The sequence below is a fragment of the Trematomus bernacchii genome, unplaced genomic scaffold (assembly GCF_902827165.1).
Source record: "Trematomus bernacchii unplaced genomic scaffold, fTreBer1.1, whole genome shotgun sequence".
In the NCBI taxonomy this organism is placed as follows: Eukaryota; Metazoa; Chordata; class Actinopteri; order Perciformes; family Nototheniidae; genus Trematomus; species Trematomus bernacchii.
The window spans coordinates 13,953,388-13,974,126 of NW_022988043.1; the positions used below are offsets into that span (position 1 = coordinate 13,953,388).

Below are 20,739 nucleotides of genomic sequence, written 5' to 3' on the forward strand. Positions count from 1 at the left end.
AAGTTGTCTCTTGGTACCCTGGGTTGAAAAGGGAGAGAGGAGGTGGTGATGTTCGTTTTTCCCCTTTTTTCTTTTTTATCACGCCCCATCCTTTTTTTTCCTTTTTTGATGAAAAGTGTTTAGCAATTCTGATTATTACTGAATAGATAGTAGAAGCTAGCTTTACAAACGGTGAGGGTCGTCAGTCAGTTCCTGGCGCTCACTGTTGGTTGTGGTGTGTTTTGGAGTGGGAACCGTGGGGGCGAGGAAGAGCCGGACTCGCTCTGCTCCAACACTCGGGCTGATCCTGGGTCGGTCCACGTCTTGACCATGTCCTCACTTTTCCTACCAGGCGGTGTGGACCCCCCGCCATCGCAGGACCTCTACCCGATCTACCTGGTCCTGGCCGGCATTGGGATACTGGCCTTCCTTGGAGTGGGGATGGTGGCTGCCCGAAAGCGCCGCCATGAGCACGGGCGCCTCTGGCTCCCCGAGGGCTTCAAGACCACCGAGACCAGCAAGAAGAAGAGACGAGAGCCTGTCGGAGAGGATTCTGTGGGATTAAAGTAAGTTTTGTTTATTCACAGAGTGGCGTTCAGGTACCTGTTTTCGTCGCGGGTCAGGTGAAGGGGCTAGTTCTGATGGTCAAAATGGGTGTAACTGGTGATCAGTCAAATTTGGGAAAGGGGTGTTTTGCCTGGATCATTAATGATAATGATATAGCGGATTTAGGTTGCGCATTAATTGACTTGTTGGGGCAGAGGGGTGGGGTATGGATTCAATCAATGCTTTTGTTTTTCGGCATTGCTGCACCATTAATGGTGAGTGCCTTGGATGAGATGGAGGCAGCAGAGTTCATGGATCTTAACTGGCTTTTCTGCTTCCTCACAGGCCACTGAAAAACGCCTCGGACATTTCACTCATGGACGACGCGCAAAATGACTGGGGAGAAGACGAGCCTTCGGATGCAAAGCGCTTTAGGGTAAGGAAACAAAAATATGACACCTCGATGGAGCTTTTAAGGAGTTTTAAATGTTTTTAAACTGCAAAAACAAATTCTTAAAAAGATTATTCTGGAATTTCTTCAATTAATCTCTATATGGGACTCAAGATAACGTTGTTGTGCATTTTAATGTTTACAATATATGCATTACAATTTAAAATCTTTTTTTTTAATATACTGACATTTAATTTAATTTAAACTCTAATGCTGAATTTCATCTGCATCACATCCTGCTGTTTCTGTTGCAGCAGTTTGACGAGCAGGCTATCCTGGAGGTGGACAACCAGACGGACCACCGTCAGTGGACGCAGCAGCACCTGGACGCCGCCGACCTGCGCGTCCCCTCCATCGCCCCCACACCCCCTCAGGGCGAGATTGAGAATGACTGCATGGATGTCAATGTCCGGGGACCAGGTGGGTGACCGGACCTGTGCTTACTCACTTACCATTAAGTAAAATTGTCAGGGGACATGTGGATAGAAACATTGGATTTGGACCTATCTTTGTTTCATTGTTATTCTAAATTACTTCTTCAGAGAACTTATTAAAGATAAAATGTAATTGTTTAATATGTCAGCTTAGTTATCATTTTGTGACAAAATATGAATATAATCCCTTTTTGAAAGAAATTGTAACCTATTCAGGTTGATTAAAGGTATAAAAAAATCATCAATTTTTGTTACACAAAATTATCTTTGTTAATTTTAAAAGTAATTTCACAAATTACTTGTAACTTTTTAAACCAACATTTTTAAGTAGTGGGTGTGTGTGTTTCTGAATTGATTCATGCCTTTTCTGAGCTGAGCTTTCACATTTCTAGTGTGTGCGTTTTCTGTGTGTGTGTATAATCGCGCATGTAGGAGTAGCTAAAGCCCCATGTCCTGAGGGTAAAGGATCTTCTTCAAAGCAGCCGGCTGGAAGCCTGGCGCCTGGGGGAAAACACTGATTCCTGATCAGATTAATCATTTGACCAGTAATGGGCCTCTGTTTTCTTTTCTATTCCACATTACAAAAAACCATGAGGGCATCAAATGCAAAAACCCAATTTTGTAGTAAGTGCCAAATTCCCTGAAGAAAAGCTCTAAAACAATCAAAGTAACAGGGTTAACAACTTTAGATCACACTTTTTCCCCTCCCGCCAGGGATCGATGCACTTGAATAGACCAAATCTGTGAGATCTGGGGCTCGCTATCCTTTTGAAGAGGAGAAAACCTATTCAAGTCCACTGACTGAGCTGCCTCTCACAGTTAGATATTAATTCTCCGTTTTTGCAGCAGCCTAGCTTTAGCAAGCCCCGGCCTCTATCCCCCTAGCTTCGCCTTCCTTCTGAAGCTTCTCCTGCGCCGGGGCCTTGATCAAAATCCATTATCGAAAGGAGAGGGCTGTGATGATTCAACACAGGCAAAAGTGTCAAATCCACATTCGATTTGTATGTTGCTTTGGTTTGATCTGCCTGCTGCTTTGAAGTGAGGCTCCTGTAGCCGTCACTGGGGCTGTGCTGACCACGCAGGAGAAGTCCTTCCTTTAAATCACGCTATCCCTCTCCCCCCCCCCCCCCCCCCCCCCCCCCCCTGTCCAGATGGATTCACGCCGCTGATGATCGCCTCCTGCAGCGGGGGAGGTTTAGAAACAGGCAACAGTGAGGAAGAGGAGGACGCCTCCGCCAACGTGATCAATGACTTCATCTACCAGGGCGCCAACCTTCACAACCAGACCGACCGCACGGGGGAGACCGCTCTGCACCTCGCCGCCCGCTACGCTCGTTCCGACGCCGCCAAGCGCCTGCTGGAGGCCAGCGCAGACGCCAACGTGCAGGACAACATGGGCCGGACGCCTCTCCACGCCGCTGTGGCCGCTGACGCTCAGGGGGTCTTCCAGGTGGGTTCTCGATGCCAAGATTATTACTTAATTATTTCTTGGATTAAACAGTTGAGTTGAATTAGCAGTCAATTATAATTTTAAGATATATAATATAAATGCCAAACATTAGTCCTTTCAAGCTTCTCAAGTGGGAGGATTTGCTGCTTTCCTATTCTTTATATTTCTTAATTAATTAAATGTAATAATTTGGGTTTGGATTTTTAGACAAATTTAACTACTTGAAGATTCCTGGGCTGTGTGAAATGAGGATTGTCATTTTTACATTTGACAGACTTTACAATTCATTGGTAAAATTCCAGTCAAAAATTGTTGCAGCCCTAAAAAGGAAAAGCTGTCAAATAATCTTTATACTATTGCAGACCAGAAGTCAAAATAATAAAAGGAGTAACGTGATATGTGTCTCTTTAGATTCTGATAAGGAACCGTGCTACAGACTTGGACGCCCGCATGCATGACGGCACGACACCCCTGATCCTGGCTGCCAGGCTGGCCGTGGAGGGCATGGTGGAGGAGCTCATAAACTGTCACGCTGACGTCAATACAATCGATGATTTTGGTAAGTTTTCCATTTTATTCTCATGATATAAGCTTTCAAATCATTGCAATTAAGTACCTTATGTAGTTAAATCAGAGCTTTAAAAATGCTTTATAATACTAATCTTTTTTGTTTGCCTCTGCAGGTAAATCAGCCCTGCATTGGGCCGCAGCAGTAAATAACGTGGAGGCTGCAATTGTGCTTCTCAAGAATAGTGCCAACAAGGATATGCAAAATAACAAGGTGAGAAAAACTGCTCTTAGTTTTGTAAAACAACCCAGATTCATTCATATAGTATCTTCCATACAAACATGCAGCCCAAATTGCTTCACAAAATATAAACAGACTGAAAAAGATTTTTTTCTTTTTAAAGGGAAAAAACAGACAACATTTTGAAAGAAAATAATTCATTGATAGAAATAAATAAAAGTCACAATGAATAACCACAGGATATGGGAATTGTATGAAAACGAATTATTTAGACATTAAAAGCTAAGAAAACAAATAGTGATACGTCCTTCCGAAACAACATTCCTGAAAGTCTCTAAACACGCTGTCTCCTTTCTGTCTGCCTCAGGAGGAAACACCTCTATTCTTGGCTGCGAGGGAAGGAAGTTTCGAGACTGCCAAGGTCTTACTCGACCATTTTGCTAACCGAGAAATCACCGACCACATGGACCGGCTGCCCAGAGACATTGCACAGGAGAGAATGCACCACGACATCGTGCGGCTGATGGATGATTACAACCTGGTACGGAGCCCTCACATGCATGGAGGGTCGATGGGCACCACACTGTCCCCCCCCCCTCTGCTCGCCCAACGGCTACCTGGGTATGAAGCAGCACCAGCCTCAGGGCCAGGGCAAGAAGGCGCGCAAGCCCAGCGCCAAGGGCATCGGCTGCAAGGACGGCAAAGACATGAAGGTGAAGAAGAAGAACTCGCAGGACGGGAAGTCCGGAAACCTGCTGGACGGCTCAGGTGTTCTGTCACCGGTCGACTCGTTGGAGTCTCCACACGGCTACGTGTCTGACGTGGCCTCGCCGCCCATGATGACGTCCCCTTTCCAGCAGTCGCCTGTGTCCCTGAACCATCTGCAGGGTATGTCCGACCCCCACCTGTCTGTGAACCACATGGTGATGCCAAACAAGCAGGAGCTGGCTCGAATGCAGTTTGACCCGCTGCCCCCCCGTCTCACCCACATGCCCGTGTCTGGCGCCGGTGGTCAGGGCGCTATCAACGGCCAATGCGATTGGCTGTCCAGGATGCACGGCAACATGAGCCAGGCCAGCCAGTTTAACCCCATGAGAGGAGCAGCCGGGGGTCAGGCAGCCCTGCAGCACGGCATGATGGCCGCGCTCCATAACGGCCACCCTGCCAACAGCCTGTCTCAGATGATGAGCTACCAGGGGATCCAGAACAGCAGACTGGGCCCGCAGCCCCACATCCTGCAGCAGCAGCAGCAGCAGCAGATGCAGCAGATGCAGAACCTGCAGCAGCTCCAGCAGCAGCAGCAGCAGAGCATCCAGCTGCAGCACCAGAACTCTAACACCACCAGCAGCCAGAACTTCATCAGCGGCGAGCTGGGCTCCCCGGAGCTCCAGCAGGGCAGCGGGAACTCCAGCTTACCCATCCACACCGTCCTGCCGCAGGACACCCAGATCATCAGCCAGTCCATGCCCAGCACCCAGTTCCTCACCCCACCCTCCCAGCACAGCTATTCAGGCCCCATGGACAACACCCCAAACCACCAGGTGCAGGTGCCTGATCACCCTTTTCTGACCCCCTCCCCCGGCTCCCCCGACCAGTGGTCCAGTTCTTCTCCTCACTCCAACATGTCCGACTGGTCGGAGGGCATTTCAAGTCCACCGACGAGCATGCAGTCTCAGATGGGACATATACCTGAACAGTTCAAATAAAAAAACAAGCTTCACGCCCAGATGAGCTGCTGTATATTTTTTTATTATAAGAAGGCACTCTTTGTTGAAAATAGAAAAGAAAAAGGGCAAAACTGTAAACATGATTTAATAGGACATTTTGATATGCTGTTATACTAACAGCTACACCTTTATTTCATCCATTCTTTTTATTTATTAATGCCTTATTTATACGCATTGCCTGCTTACAGAAATTGTGGGGATCCGTGGTGCAGGGTCATACGCAGGACAGAGAGAGTCCTTTAGTCTCTTTTCTTTTCGCATTTATTTTCTGCAGTGAAGCCGCAGCATACACACTGGGTATTTATTTCCTTAAGGAGTTTTAGTCTTTGCCTTTTTCATATGATTTCCCAATCTTTGTTTATATTTCGTTTTTTTGTATAATCTTGTTTATAAATAAACTTGTGATTATTGGGCATTTTATATAGCATATTTTAAGTTCAGTGTTAATTCAATTTGTTCTTAGTGTGGCAAATATTTTAGTCAGTCGTTGATAAACGAGTTGTGACTGTTAACAGAACACATGTCCTGTATGTTTTCACAATCTCCCCCCCCCCCCTTTTAAAATATCACGTGATTCTTAGTTACACTCTCTACTATTGTGTACATTTCTTGAATCAATGGAACAACATTACATTGTGCCTCTAGATTTGATTGTGTTCATGTGTAGAGATGTGTTGGAGATGTGATATGTTGTACAGTATACAGCCATCTTGGAGATTGGCAGTTAAGACAGGCCTAAGTATCGGTTGGTGTCTGAGAACTGGCCCGTTGGCCACAGTGTGTGATCTTGTCCGGAGGGAAAAGGAAAATAAATTTCCCCTCTCCCTCCTATTAGTTTGAGCCTATGGCTGTGTTCTTCCTTTTTGTACAATTCCCTTGTAAGCAAGATTTTGTTTAAGAAATCTGATGTCTTAAGCATGCAATTTTGATAGGTCTCGCACCAGTCAACAGCCTCTAAAATGTCAAACAACAGAATATATATTTTGTATTGTAATGTCCCTTATGCATAAATAAATTCGAACTATTTACAAATAGATATATTGTGTGACATTTTTCTCATAAAAAGAAAGAAACACATAAATATTGAGGTATAATAAATTCATATTTATTTACTGTTCTGTAACACATTAAATCCACTGAGGCAACCATTTGTGCATATCATTAAATGTTTTTGTTACACTTTGGTTTGTGAAAAAGAAACTGTTGGCTAAGTTTTCTGTTGTCTCGGCTTCAGTACTATGTGAGACACTCCCTCGTATAGTTTACAAAAATGTTTTTCTGTTTTTCTAAACATTAGGTTGTAGTAATGATATCTGCAATATGTTTCCTTCCCCGTATAAATGTATACTTTACAAGAAATGTATTTTTCCCTTTTCATTTTCAATTTGTAAAAAAATGTTCTTGTCATAATAAAAAGGCACCTGGTGTCTTGAACTTATGATAACTGTCTTCATTTTTATTTATTACTTTACACAATCACTAAAGATCCATGTTGAATATACACACTGTGTGAAACAAGCAATTAGCTAGTAAGTAATTATAGATGTAGTTCTATAAATACAGTAAAAACTGTTCCGATAATTGAAAGGGACTTTTATTCATAACATAAAGCATTGCACATATTTACATTTTGAAAGGGCCAAGTACAACTATTTTACTGTGTGTGTCTCCCTCTAGTGGTGGTAAGTATAAGCGTTACATTTTACAATTGAGTGACCTAAATATAAGGTTCAGCTGTAGAGTTACTGCAGCGTGTTTATGTTGTAGAAACATGGAAGGTTAAAACTAAATAAAGCAATCTTTGCACGACATATGTATTTCCATTGCCTCATTTAACTACTAGGAAAACAATTATGTACTGGGTCCGAAGTAATCTAAAGTTCCTGACTGCTTCTGTGTTTTTAGTAAAACCTTACACATTAAGGGAATATTTAAGCTTACCACATTGCACATTTTGATTTCAGACAGCCTAACTACTGGTGTATTTTAAAACTGGGGTGAGTTTCATGAACACAGGTATAGTTATTTTAGTTTAAGTACCAGAGCTCAACTGATGCCTGATGGGTACAATGTGGGAATCATATTTGTGAATTAAATATTTTGCCAATATAATCAAATTATTATTTCCATATTCCGTTTCTTTGTTCTCTTATGGAAGGCAAACTTTCATATTTTCACATGTTAAAATAGGAATATTTAGGTAATAAGTTACCCAGTACTGGAAAGTATCCCAAATGGTTGAAGTTATACTACAAGAAGATTTGTTCTAATGTTTCAACATCTGAATTACAAAATGTAAATATATTTTAATCTAAATTATATCAATTACATGGGCAGTGAACAACCAGTTACAAAACAAAAATGATACGATACGTGTGTACACACAGGCAACACAATACCTATGTTTATGAACCAGGCTGATTTTGTATCCACTGGACGGCCTTTGCCTCATAAGAACTACGGCCCCCATGATGCATCGCGCAGTTGCGTCGTTGAAGTTCAAAGTTCAAATATTACAGTAAAAATAGGGTACTCGCTGTCTGGCAGCTTGTCTGTTTGCTGGGAATAATAAACAACTCGGTGGTCACGGAGAACTCTAGCCGGTTGGCACCGCAGCGAAAGCCGGCAGAGGAAAGCGGAGATGGCCCTCAGCTAATCAGCGCCTTGTGTTACTCAGCTGTCGGAGGATTTAAGGAGCGACGGCTAGCTGGATGCTAACATTAGCACGCTAGCTTGCCAGGAGCACATAGCAACTGCTGCTAGCTAACGTCACTGGACTGGTACTCTTCCCCCTCAGACTGCAGCTATGTTCGTCCAGGAGGAGAAGATATTCGCCGGGAAAGTGTTTGAAAATACATATATGCACCATGGACGGCACGGAGTGGTTGGAGGAGGTCACGGAAGACACCACTGTTGAGAAACTGAAGGAGAAGTGCTTGAAACATGTAGGTTTTTGGGTTGTTTGTGTTTTCCCTTGTTGCTTTTTTTGTCCTGTCACTCCTCTGCCTGGGGTGTTTGCATTTTTCCCAACCCTCTGTGTAAACTGTCAGTGTCAGTGTCACTGGCTTTGTATTTATAGTAACTGGGTAGACCTTGCTATTTATAATTTAGCAGGTTGGCTGCCCCTCTCATGCTAGCTAGCTAAAAGTCCGTCTCTGCCCCTCTTCTGTTAACAGTGGTGGCTAGACAGAGAGGCATGCTGCTTTTCTGGTTGTCTATTATTATACAGCTCGTATAGCTTCTCCTTCTATGGCCTATATAGCATAACCTCAGGTGGCAGACTAATGTTTGTTTCTCATGACGACGTGAGAAGTGTGCAGATTCAATTACACATTTCTGTGTGACAACAACAAATGAGAGTTGACAACACAGAGTTCACGTTGAAAATAGAAATGTATTACCAGACATCTGGCTTTCATTTACTAACTTTACTTGGACATCATCTACCTTTTTATAGTTTTAGTGCTAAAATATATAGTTGATTAGTTGCCTTTAAAATTAGTAGATACGTCTATAACACATCACAACCTAATAAAAAGAGTTGTTAAAATCTCTCAGTCCCAGGTTTTTTTTAATGTTTTAATAATAATAATAATACATGAGACTTATATAGCGCTTTTCTAAAAACTCAAAGACGCTTTCTGGTTTTGTTTAGTCTTTTTTTAAATGTACAATTATATGACAAAGAGATATGCAGCAAATACTCAGAATATGTATTGGTCTGATATGTGGCTTTAGCTTTAATCATTTATTTGCTGCCGGTAAACTGCACTTGTTTTTGTTTCAGCTTTAAATTACTGACGGAAAAAATAATTAACAACAATTTTCAATATTGACCAATAATTTAAACAATGTATTAAGTGTAATGCCACATATATTGTAGCTTCCTCTCATGTGAACATTTCCTATTTTCTGGTTCTATGACATTGTAAATAAAATATTTACAGTTTTGCTCTTTTCGTCAAACAGATTCTAGATTGTATGATTAATTGAAACAATAATTGGTCAATTACGCAATAATATAAAGAGTCAAAAGGGGCATCTCTTCTGTCGGCTGTCTGCTAAGATGCTTTGTATTCTGTTTTGTGTTGACAGTATGTGCACGGAAGTCTAGAAGACCCCAAAACACTTACCCACCATAAACTCATACATGCTGCTACAGAGAGAGTCCTCACAGACAGCAAAACTGTCGCTGATGAAAATCTAAAAGATAAAGGTTTGTAATGACCTATTTAACCCGTTTTTTGATCATGACGATCCCACACTGTTTTCCCTGAACTGACCAAGTTTCATAAATGTTGTAGAAGTTTTGCTGCTCATAAAGAAAAGGCCGCCGCCGACCCCTCCAAAGATGGCAGAAGTTAGTTCAGAAGAAAAGGTAAGCTTTTATTATTATTATTTTAAATTCTGCACCAGAAATGTTGTGACCTTATTTTTCCTGCCTTTAATTATTTCTCTTTGTCTTCTATCCTTATTGTCACAGAAGAAACAAGATAACAAGGCTCCAGACAAAGATGCAATTCTGAAAGCCACCGGCAATCTGTCCACGCGCCACACTGACCGCACTGTCACCCAGCATAACATCAGAGATGTAAGGTTCTGGGTGGTGGAAGATTTCACTTACAGGGTTTAGATATATATAAAACTAATCACAAACAAGTATAGATTTAAATCTAAAATGCATTGTATGAATAATAATTATCCTACCAATTTAGACATGTGCTATTGGATCAAATATGTTAAGTCTTTTTCGTGTGTTTGTGTTGTTCCAGTTTCAGACGGAGCTAAGAAAAATCCTGGTTTCTCTCATCGAAGTCGCCCAGAAACTTCTTGCCTTGAACCCTGACGCTGTTGAACTCTTCAAAAAGGCCAATGGTAAAGCGTACAATGCCATAAAGGAGACAGATCATCAACAGTCACCTTTTCTCTGCTTGTGCACACACATTTGAGTACATTGAGTGCCTACTAACCCACATCATCATCATCAGCTTTTATTTGAAGAGACTCTTGGTCCATTATTAAAAGACATACAATACTCAAATAATTAAAAAAGGCAGTTATACCAATGTTTCCACAGAGGTGACTGGTATCGTACAGCACTGAGACACGGATTTGAAAGCAGCATAATGACAGAGTTATGAGAAACATTCAATCGACAGATGAATTTGTACATCAGATTTCTCAAGAGAGCATGGAACGTGTTGACTCGTGCATTACAAAACATTTCACTTGCACTGCACCACCTTGGTTTTCTAAGCAGTAGACGCAAACAATCATTATAAGCAACCTGGAGCTTCTTGAGGCTCGCCTTCTTAAACTTGACCCACAAGGGGGCAATATAGAGAGGAGTACAATAAGCTCTAAAGAGGTTCACCTTAACCTTATCTGAACACCAAGAGAATTTTCTAGCCAACATGTTGGCTTGTGTATATAAGACACGCCGCTGTCTATACATGTCATCATCATCAGCCATTTCATCTGTAATGATGTGTCCCAGATACTTAGTTTTACAGCAAACAGACAGCACCTGTCCTGACAGATGGAATGTTGGAAAACCCAGGTTCTTATCCCCTTTTGCTCTGCAGATCATTACAGCGCTCTTCTTAGCATTGTATTTAACATCAAATTTGACCCCATAATCAGAACACACATTTAGCCACAAATAGAATACATAGGACAGTTAGGATTCACCAAGCCAATCAGATTTTGCTCCCCTTCCTATGCCACATCCAATTTCATTAGAAGCCAATCGGAGCAGAAGGTTTTTTTTCCGGGATGGGGGCTAAAACATTTTCGAAAATTAAAGCATCTAAATATGTTTTTGTAGAAACACAAAATACATGTTTAAACCTGAGGTAGGATGTTTAGAATTTATTATTATTATTTTTTTTTTTAACAGGGCAATCATAAAAAAAAAACATCCCTCTATTAATTCTCTTTACACCTTCAATGTTATGAGGGATTGTGGAAGGCTGTAGCCAACCTCATTGCGCAAGAGGCAGGTTACGGCAAGGACAAGCAGGCAGTGTGTTGCAACACATACACACATACACATTTACATCTAAGGGCAGTACAGGGTTTCCAGTTGACGTGTGAAATGTGAGCACCTGGAGTTAGCTAACACAGGGTTGGGGATGACTCCACATAGCCTCAGCTGACGCCAGTTCAGCAGTAATGCAAACCTCTGAGCCACAATTGAATTGAGTTTATTTTTATTTTATTGCTCTTACGAATTGAGAAATTAGATGGTTTGTTTTGTCCTTCTTGTACTTTCTCAGTGTTTGTCATTTGACTCAACACAGTAAACCTCCTTCAGAATGATTCTTTTACCACATTGTCTAACTCTTATTCTCAGATATCTGATCTCTTTGTTTTTCTTCGTCTTGTAGCGATGTTGGATGAAGATGAAGAGGACCGGGTGGATGAAACCGCCCTTCAGCAGCTCACTGAGATGGGTTTCCCTGAGAGCAGAGCCATCAAAGCCCTTAGATTGAATCAGTACGTTTTTTTGAATAACAACTCATTCATAACTGGAAATGACTCAAACTATTTGGAATAGGTCAGCACAAAAACACTTTGTTTTCCTCATCTAATGTTTCTTTCTGCAGCATGTCAGTCACCCAGGCGATGGAGTGGCTTATTGAGCATGTAGACGACCCCTCTGTAGACGCACCTATACCTGCCCCGGACTCCTCTGGGGCAGCAGGAGCCACAGCAGCTGCTACACCAGGCCCTTTGGCCTCAGCCTCCTCCTCAGCCTCAGCCTCAGCCTCAGCCTCTGCTTCCGCCTCCGCCTCAGCATCAGCCTCTGCGTCCGCCTCAGCATCAGCCTCTGCCTCCGCCTCTGTTCCTAACCTTCTCCGCAGTCTCTCCAGCCAGGCGAGCTCGGAAGAGAGCAGCAGGCAGGACGAACTAACAGAGATCTTCAAGAGGATCCGCAGGAAACGGGAGTTCAGACCAGACTCCAGAGTGGGTGGCTTTATCCTGTCTGAGCTTTCATTCAGTACTACTCTGGCTTTTACATACTTTCATATAGCTCATCTTGGAGTTTTCTATTACTTTTTGTAATATGAGCACATATTTCTGACAGAATCCTTTAGCTCCAAGATCTTAACATTATTTTTATTTCAGAAACGGCTGCGATAACTATGTTAGTGATCAGTCTGTAACGGCATCATCTGACATTCAGTATTTAGAAATTGAATAGATGAACAGAGGCACCCTCTTATAAAAAGACATTATTGGAATGTGCACTCATGGATATTAAGTTTTTAGTGGCTTTAGTCATAAGGTTTTTATGTCACTTTAATTATGTTCACAGTCTTCTCATTTCCCTAATTGCAGAGTTGAATGTACCTCAGTTTAACAAGGGAACACAGCTCCACGGTATCTCCGAAAATAGAAAAGTGATTCAAATTCTCTTCCATTAAAACACTTCCACATACTGCCGTTTGAGTACTTCTAGCTACTTCTTCCACTGCCTGCTAATTATAATTTTTCCCCAGGTCACCTGCTGGGCTCCATAGAACATTGGCTGTGTGTCTTGTTTAATGAGACTGGAACTTTTTTTAGTAAACACATTGTCTTTTTCTTTGTTTCTGCAGGCTGTCATTGCGCTGATGGAGATGGGGTTTGATGAGAAGGAAGTGGTTGATGCTCTGAGGGTTAATAACAACCAACAGGATGCTGCGGTAGGTCCACTCCTCCACAGCAGGAGTGTCTGCAAGCAGAGCTGGTACAGCAGTAAATTAGTTGGAAGCACAGAAAAAATACAGCAGCAGCAGATAGTGATTTGGCCTTCTTGGTTTTGATAGAAAGCTTTCCTATTTGCAGTCATTTACAAAGACCATGTGTGGCCCAACAATGCAAAACCTACCATATCCATTTGAAAGGAAAAGGAAATAATCTGAATAAAAATCCTATACTGTGCCCTCCTATGGGCGGTGGTGGCGAAGTCCATAGGGACTTGGCTTGGCAACTGGAAGGTCACCAGTTCGAGTCCCGGCAAGACCAAGTGCTACCGAGGTGTCCCTGAGCAAGGCACCGTTCCCTACACTGCTCCCCGGGCGCCGGACATAATGGCAGCCCACTGCTCCTAACACTAGGATGGGTCAAATGCAGAGGAACAATTTCGTTACATAGTACCTGTACTGTGAAATGACAAAAATAGCAATTTATTATTATTATTATCCATTGAAATATTAATGTATTTTCTAAAACCATATGGGAGTTTTGGTTTCTCACTGTACATGTTTCCGTCCTGCAGTGTGAGTGGCTGCTGGGGGACAGGAAACCCTCTCCAGAAGATCTGGACAAAGGCATTGACACCAACAGCCCGCTGTTCCAAGCCATTCTGGAGAATCCAGTGGTCCAGTTAGGCCTCACCAATCCCAAGACCCTGCTAGGTAAAGTAGGAGTGTTCAAACTCCAGGACATTACAGTCTCATTCTGTACAAAATGATACATCACTATCTGTAGCAAACATACTGAGGGAGGCTGAAAAGAAACGAAAAGAAAAAACCTAATTTAAAAAATGCAATGAACTTAAAGGTAGGGTAGGTAAGTTTGAGAAACCGGCTCGAGATACACTTTTTGTTATATTCCATGGAATGCTCTTAACATCCCGATAGCAATGAATATCTTAAGTGCTTTGACAAAAAATCCATACAAAAATGTCATCTGTGGAAGACGTAGTACTGTAAAAAGCACGACCAATCATTTTAGCCGGCCCGGCTAAAATGACTGGATGGCCTACCTGCCTGTCAGCCTTCCATCTGTGCACAGACTTATCTCGTGCCCTCATTGGTCATGTGCGCGTTCGTGTGTGTTGGAGGAGGCGCTCTGTAAGGAAGTGGCAGATTTTTTCCGGCTGTGTATTTTCAAATTCTAGCGCACTCGAGCTGGTTTCTCCAAAATTACCTACCCCAACTTTAACTGACAAAAGAAGAGAAAATGCACTTTTTGTTTAGGGTGCTTTACCACCTACCCTTTTTGGTTTAGTTCAAACAAACGTGAGTCTGTTTGTCTGGCTAGTACAGCTCATTTGGGCTGGTGTGAGAAGTGTCAATGGCACTATGGTGCTGCAAAAACATCTGTCAAACCAAGCTACAGGAGTAGTCTCATTAGTTTTGGTCTGCTTCATGGAACTACACTTCTTACATCATACAATAGTTACAAGCAAATCGCCACAGATTTATTTTTTAACTCTGACCATAGGCTATACAGTTAAAAGGATTGCTTCCTAAAGACTACGCAATCAGCAGATGCGTTTAATTGTAGTTTAGCTTTTTATTTAATGCTAACACTTTGCCATCAGAATGTAAAGTGGTTGATACGCTTTGTGTCTTCAAGTGATCTCCATCTGGTTGTTTGGTCCGAGTTTGATTTCGAGCTTTAACACCCCCCTAATCAAAAGGGACCAAACGGGCACCGGCTTTATTTTGAGCTGTACAGGTTAGGTGTGAAAAGACCTTGAACAATCTACCAATAGAAAATGTATATCATCAAGTAAATCTATAGAACAAAAACGCTTTTACATTTAATTCTAAAGATATTTGAAAGGCTGCTGTTTCTTTCAAATATATATTCCTTACGGGTTCCCCCTGTGTTTGTGCGCAGCGTTTGAAGACATGCTGGAGAATCCTCTGAACAGCACGCAGTGGATGAACGACCCTGAGACCGGCCCTGTCATGCTCCAAATATCCAGAATCTTCCAGACCCTCAATCGCACATAGAGCCTCCTGGTGACCCCTGTGTGACTGCGGCAGCTTGTGCGTGTGTGTGAGCGTGGGTATGGATGTGTGTGCATCTGGGTGCGGCAGAGACACGAGTATTGTTTTTGCCTCGTAAAGACAAAGCTGGAGGAGTATGAGTTCAGATGTTACACATATAAACTATTTATAACAGTACAGTAAATACACTTATACGGAAGAAATGTTAACATAAACATTATTACAGTAATAATAAAAAAAAGATTTAGTATGTTGTTTTTACATTTTAATGAGAACAATTTATAGTCATGACAGACATGATTTATTTTATATAATTTCTCCATGTGCAGAAATGACATCAGACATGAATTCAATGTTTACACTTCAAAGAAAACTGTTTTTGTATGTTTTGCAATATTTAAATATCAATTACAGTTTTGTCTGTGTCTTTAAATTGTTACATTTCATTTGTGGTGAATGTTTGAAAGACTTCTGTCAGTATCACAATTTGCTTTTCTTTCCTCTTTTTCTAGTTTTTATCAAAGTAACTGCTTATAATTGAGAGGCTGGTTGTTTAAGTATCGTGTGTTTTTTTTAAGCTCGTTTCAAACGGGCTTTCAGACCGGTTACCTCTCGCTCCATTCACACCTGTGAGGTCACTGTAAGTCAACCGCCTCTCAGTTAAAAAGTGGAGAACGTTTGTCCTTGAGCTTCTTCAAGAATATTTATTTGACTTTCTTGCCTTTTTAGATGAAAGCTGTACACTAAACTGTACACTAAACTGTTTGTGTCTTAGTCATGTTTTTACAAGAAAAGGATATATTAGGCCTGTGTGTTTATTGTCAATGTGCTCTTGAATGTCATATTATCATGTTGCGCTCATTTAGCACTTGTTCACCTCTATGAATATCACTCACTGCAGCACTGAGGAAGTTGAAAGAAGGGTTCATGTTTTGTCTCTAAAGGCTGTAGTGGAATGTGGAAATGAAGCTGCGCCTAATATCAAAGGGGTTTGCCTTTTTTTAACCTTAAATTTGAATGATGAAGATGCGTGTTCACTTCATGCTGCAGGGGGAAAGCATCTTCGTACACAAAGAAATAATAGAATTTGAGACGCAACCTGTGTTGGGTCTTCTGGTTTACTTTTTTTCTTTTTCTTGAGAGCAGTGGACATTTATGCTGTCAAACCAAACCAAAATGTCACTATATAACCTGCCTTGTCATTAGTTTTATCCATTGAAAAATGCCCTGTATTTCTGTGCAATAGCAAAGGACTTCTGTTGACCTGTAAAGAAATATATTTGATTCGAGTTTTAGAAGAGTGTGAACTGCAATGTGTGTTCAACAATATTAGCCTTTGCATTGAGTAGTGAACATCTCAAGCTACAAAAAGGCATGCTAAGGCCGTTCCTGCTTGTACTGAGAGTTACACATCAATATGGAGGGTGGTGTGTTTTGCCAAGCTTTTGAGTGTTTTTATTCAATATTTAAAATGTGGTATTGATGTGACTTTCTGCTCAGGGAGGCTGAGATTGTTTTTCTAAACCTGTCCTTATGGCAAACCTCTGCTCACCCCATACTACTTTGGCATTTGAAAATGGCTTTAACTAATCTGTGGAGAACTTTATGAATAAGAGCACTAAAAGACATGGTTTTGTAAATGCAATATTTGAAAATATTTAAATGTTTTTAGAGAGAAGTGTGTTTGAACTATGTATTATTACATTATTTATATTGAAGCCAAACTAGCAACTTGTTCTTATTTATAGCATTTTTTTTAGCAAACCTCAAGCTAATCTACGAATGTGAAACAATTTTAATGATTCAAATGTTGTTTTTACAAACCATAGTGAAATGTGCTCATGGACTGGTAGGTCTCAGTGTGACTTAAAGTGTTGTTTGAATAAAGAAGGATTTCTACACCCGTGTGGAAGCCTCTCTGCACACTTTCTGCACTGCAGTGGACATTCATCATGACCCAGTGACCAGCCACCAGCTCCATGCTTTGCATCAGTATGCATACACAACACTCCCGCAATATCTTGAAACAAACACTGGGAGATTGTACGTTTTAAAGAAAACATTTCCACAGGAAACGCAGACACCTTTCAAAATGGTCAACGGGAACATGAGAAAAGGAACTTTATTGCTGAGGGACACTGAAGGATTGTTGGAGGCACAGGTTTTTCTTTTCACTCAGCTTTCATGCAGGACTGTCCCCAATTAACAACCTATGCAATATACTCTCACGGTCTGTTTGTTCAGACAGCCTCCTGGCTACTGGCATTTAAATCACTATTGCATTAAAGGTTTTATTTGTGGCTGTATTATTTGGATTCAGTGTTTTCTTTGAACGGGTGACTAATCGAACAGGGCCAACTCATTGCCTCAAGAAAGTGCTCTCTCTTATGCACTCTATTTCTACTGCGTGGTCTAAGTGCTCTATTTCAGTTAGTAGCCTCCTTTCCAGACGTTAAGGTTGAAATATCCTTAAGCTATGTGTAGTATTATATATTACATTACATGTCATGTCATTTGTTAGACGCTTTTATCCAAAGCGACTTGCATACATTCAGTACTGTGGGCAATCCCCACAGGTGTCTTGCCCAGGGACACAACGACATGCTGACTGCAGTGGTGATTCAAAGTTCAGCGCACTAAGTTCAGCACACTATCCCACTGAGCCACAGCCTCCCCCCATATATTTTGTACTTATTTATTGACTTAGTTCACTTACATTCACTTTTTTTTTAAATCAGACTCATGTTTCAACATAAAATATATTGGTTTTACCTTCTTATCTCAGATTGGCTAGCTGAAAGCTAAATTCTCACCGATCTTTTTTTATTTAAATGTCAGCTTGGTCTGGTACACAATTATATTCATTTGAACCCTTAGCAGCAGCTATTGTTGCACTATGCCATTTAGAGAAAAACATTAGAAATCCAAGAAGAATTCTTCAAAATGAATTTATAAACAAATTCAGGTCAACACTGACCATCAATGGTGCTGCTGTGGAGCAGGTGAGCAGAACCACATTCCTGAGGGTGAACAACAACACGTTACTCGCCAAGAAAGCCCAGCAGCACCTCTACTTCATCCACAAACTGGAGAGAGCAGGGGCCCCATCATGCACTCCTACCAAGGTAGAGCATCATCAGCAGCTGCATCACGGTGTGGTTCTGAAGCTGCACCGTATCTATCCGCAAGACCCTGCATCGCATAGTGAACACTGCTGAGAGGTTCATTTGTGCCTCACTCCCAACACTCCTGGACCTTTTCACCCACAAAGCACTCAGCATTGTGGGTGACCCCTCCCACTTCCTTCAGGGAAAAGGTTCTGTCAGGATGCTGACCTCTGAGATGCAGCCTTAGCACTTTTGTTTCCTCTGTTTTATTTGTAAAAACATGTGTATTTATTTTTCCTCAAAGTTTTCCTTTCCATTTACTGTATTTCACAGAGGCGTCGTTTTTGTTTACACAACCGTCACTATGTTTTGTGCATGAAAGTTGCACCAATTTGTTTTTGAGAAAAATAAAAGTATAATAACAGTATATTTGTGTTTCTGCACATATTTGTGTAGACTTGAACAATCTTTCTATGCAGAATCCTCTACAGTACTACATAATGCCTTAAAAGATGAGTGTGCTTTTGATTAAGCACCACTGTGTGTAGTTGGTTGTACAAAGTGTCTTGTACAAAGTGTGTACCATTTGGTGCAAAGGTTTGGTTTGGTAAGTGTTTGAGTGCAGTCATTCATTTTGCAAGATATATGAGGTGTTTTGCACTTTGGGTGGACAGGATGTTATACATTTATGTATATATATGTTTTAAATATTTGAATTTGTATTCCTCCGGATTGTGAGAAACAGCATTTGATCTCCCTGTCTGTATCTCACACACCAACCCACTCTCTTCAGTCTGCGTACAAATGACACGACTTTACACATTGGAAATGCGTGCAATAGATACGCGGAAGTCCGATTTTGCGTGCATATGATACGCTAACCATTCCCATTGAGATCTGAGGCCGAGTTTTGCGTGACTGAAGAGAGTGCGTTGCACACACAGAAGATTGACAATAAAGATGACTTTGACTTAGACATGTTTTTGCTGCCAAAGGAGGTTTTACCAGTTATTAAATCCAAGGGTTCACTTACCTTTCCACCAGTGCTTTGAATGTTTACTAAAGACATACACAATTATAAATGTTTGCTGTGTGCTATTAGTAAAAACGGATTGTATTTGTTGATTATTGTAGCCTACCTTAAGTGAACATCAGTCCATATTTTAGAACACATTTCTTCTTGCCACTGTATATATATTTTTGATGCATTTAATTAGACATTACACATTTCAATCCATTTCACAATTTCACAGTGAAGCGATGTGGACTGAAGTCTGGGCGCGGGTTTCCTTGTGCGTAGCTGAGCCTCTCATGTCTGACTTGGAGGGCACTGTGAGTTTTAAGCAGCTTACGATACTCAGCATTGATGTCGCAGTTCCTCCTCCCCAGATCAGTGTACTCCTGCTGCAGCTGGTACAGCGCCTTTCTGCTCTCATCCAGGGCAGTCTTCTGTTCGCTGAGCCTGAGATCAGAGTCGCTGGTGTGTCGTCCGTTTGTCTCTGCACGTTGTTGCTCCTGAATCATGGGGAAGATTTCCTGAGCTCTCTGCAGAACCCCAGCCAATCTGTGCTTCTCCTCCAGAGTTTCAATCTGCCTTGTCAATGCTTCCTTGAGCTCGACGCGATGCTTCTCACACCTGGTTTTTTCTTTTTCCAGAGCAGAGGAGATGTGATCGAGTCTCTGCTGCAGCTCAGAGTTTCTCGTCTTGTCCTGTTTCAAGGCTTCTTCCAGTTCTGCCTGGCTTTTCTGGGTCTCTGACTCCTTTGCTTTGAACTCATCTACCATGCACTGGAGCTTAGTGATGGTAAACTGGTTCTCAGAGATGGTATCATCTTTCCGTGACAGCATCTCTTCATTGCGCTTAGAGAGAGAGCGGTGTTCAGATCTCACCCTGTCATATTCTCTCTCCAAGACATGGAGTTTAGCCCTGATGTCTGTCTTCTCCATCCTCAATGTCTGCATGTCGTTCATCAGACGTTCTGTGGACATGGATGCTTCCCTCAGCTGGTTAGTGAGGTTTGTCAGTGGTCCAGCTACAGCATGCTTTTCTACAACCATCTTCTCAAAGCGCTTCTTCTCACTTTTGAGAGACGACCTGAGAAGTTTCTCGGCTGTCAGGCTCTTTGCCAAAGCCAGAGTCTTCTCAGACAGCTCTTTCTCTTGGCTCTGGATCTTTTTGTTGGCCATGGAGAAACGAGACTTCTCTTTCCTGATGGCCTCCTCCACTCTGCTGCAAGTTTCTCTTTCTGCCTGAAGCTGATTTTCTTCAAACTGCTGTTGATTTAGAGCAGCTTCCAGGTCACCTTGCAGCCTTTTGTTTTGAGAGGCGAGGTGTTGCTTCTCCTGAGTCAGACGGGCCACTTCTTGTGCCTCCTTCTTCTGCTCGGAGACAACAGCCTCGTAGTCCCTCTGCAGCGAGCAGCTTTTTGTACGCTCTTCTTTGAGGTCTGAAGCCCACTGGTTCACTTTCTCCTGCATTGAGGAAACAATGCTGACCTTGGCTTCATTGTCGCGTTGGAGACTCTGGAGATTTGAGCGCAGGGATTCAATGTCACTGTCTTTCGTC

At 41.9% G+C, this 20,739-nt stretch overlaps 2 protein-coding genes across 2 annotated transcripts in view; both read left to right on the forward strand.

Annotated features, from left to right (window-relative positions):
• LOC117473139 (neurogenic locus notch homolog protein 1-like) overlaps positions 1 to 6,773 on the forward strand; it is a 49,816-nt gene extending 43,043 nt beyond the window's left edge. The window contains 8 exon segments of the mRNA XM_034118634.1: positions 332 to 545; positions 871 to 961; positions 1,231 to 1,396; positions 2,562 to 2,860; positions 3,272 to 3,419; positions 3,544 to 3,641; positions 3,976 to 4,197; positions 4,199 to 6,773. Coding sequence (XP_033974525.1) covers positions 332 to 545; positions 871 to 961; positions 1,231 to 1,396; positions 2,562 to 2,860; positions 3,272 to 3,419; positions 3,544 to 3,641; positions 3,976 to 4,197; positions 4,199 to 5,314 — 2,354 coding nt within the window. The 3' untranslated portion in view covers positions 5,315 to 6,773.
• A 1,068-nt stretch (positions 6,774 to 7,841) lies between these two features.
• Positions 7,842 to 17,375, forward strand: ubac1 (UBA domain containing 1). Its single transcript, XM_034118645.1, is given in 11 exon segments — positions 7,842 to 8,180; positions 8,182 to 8,280; positions 9,431 to 9,551; positions 9,640 to 9,713; positions 9,819 to 9,926; positions 10,108 to 10,210; positions 11,725 to 11,833; positions 11,944 to 12,304; positions 12,940 to 13,026; positions 13,602 to 13,740; positions 14,954 to 17,375. Coding segments are annotated over 11 exon segments (1,356 nt in total). The 5' UTR covers positions 7,842 to 8,141; the 3' UTR covers positions 15,070 to 17,375.
• Positions 17,376 to 20,739: the final 3,364 nt, after the last annotated feature.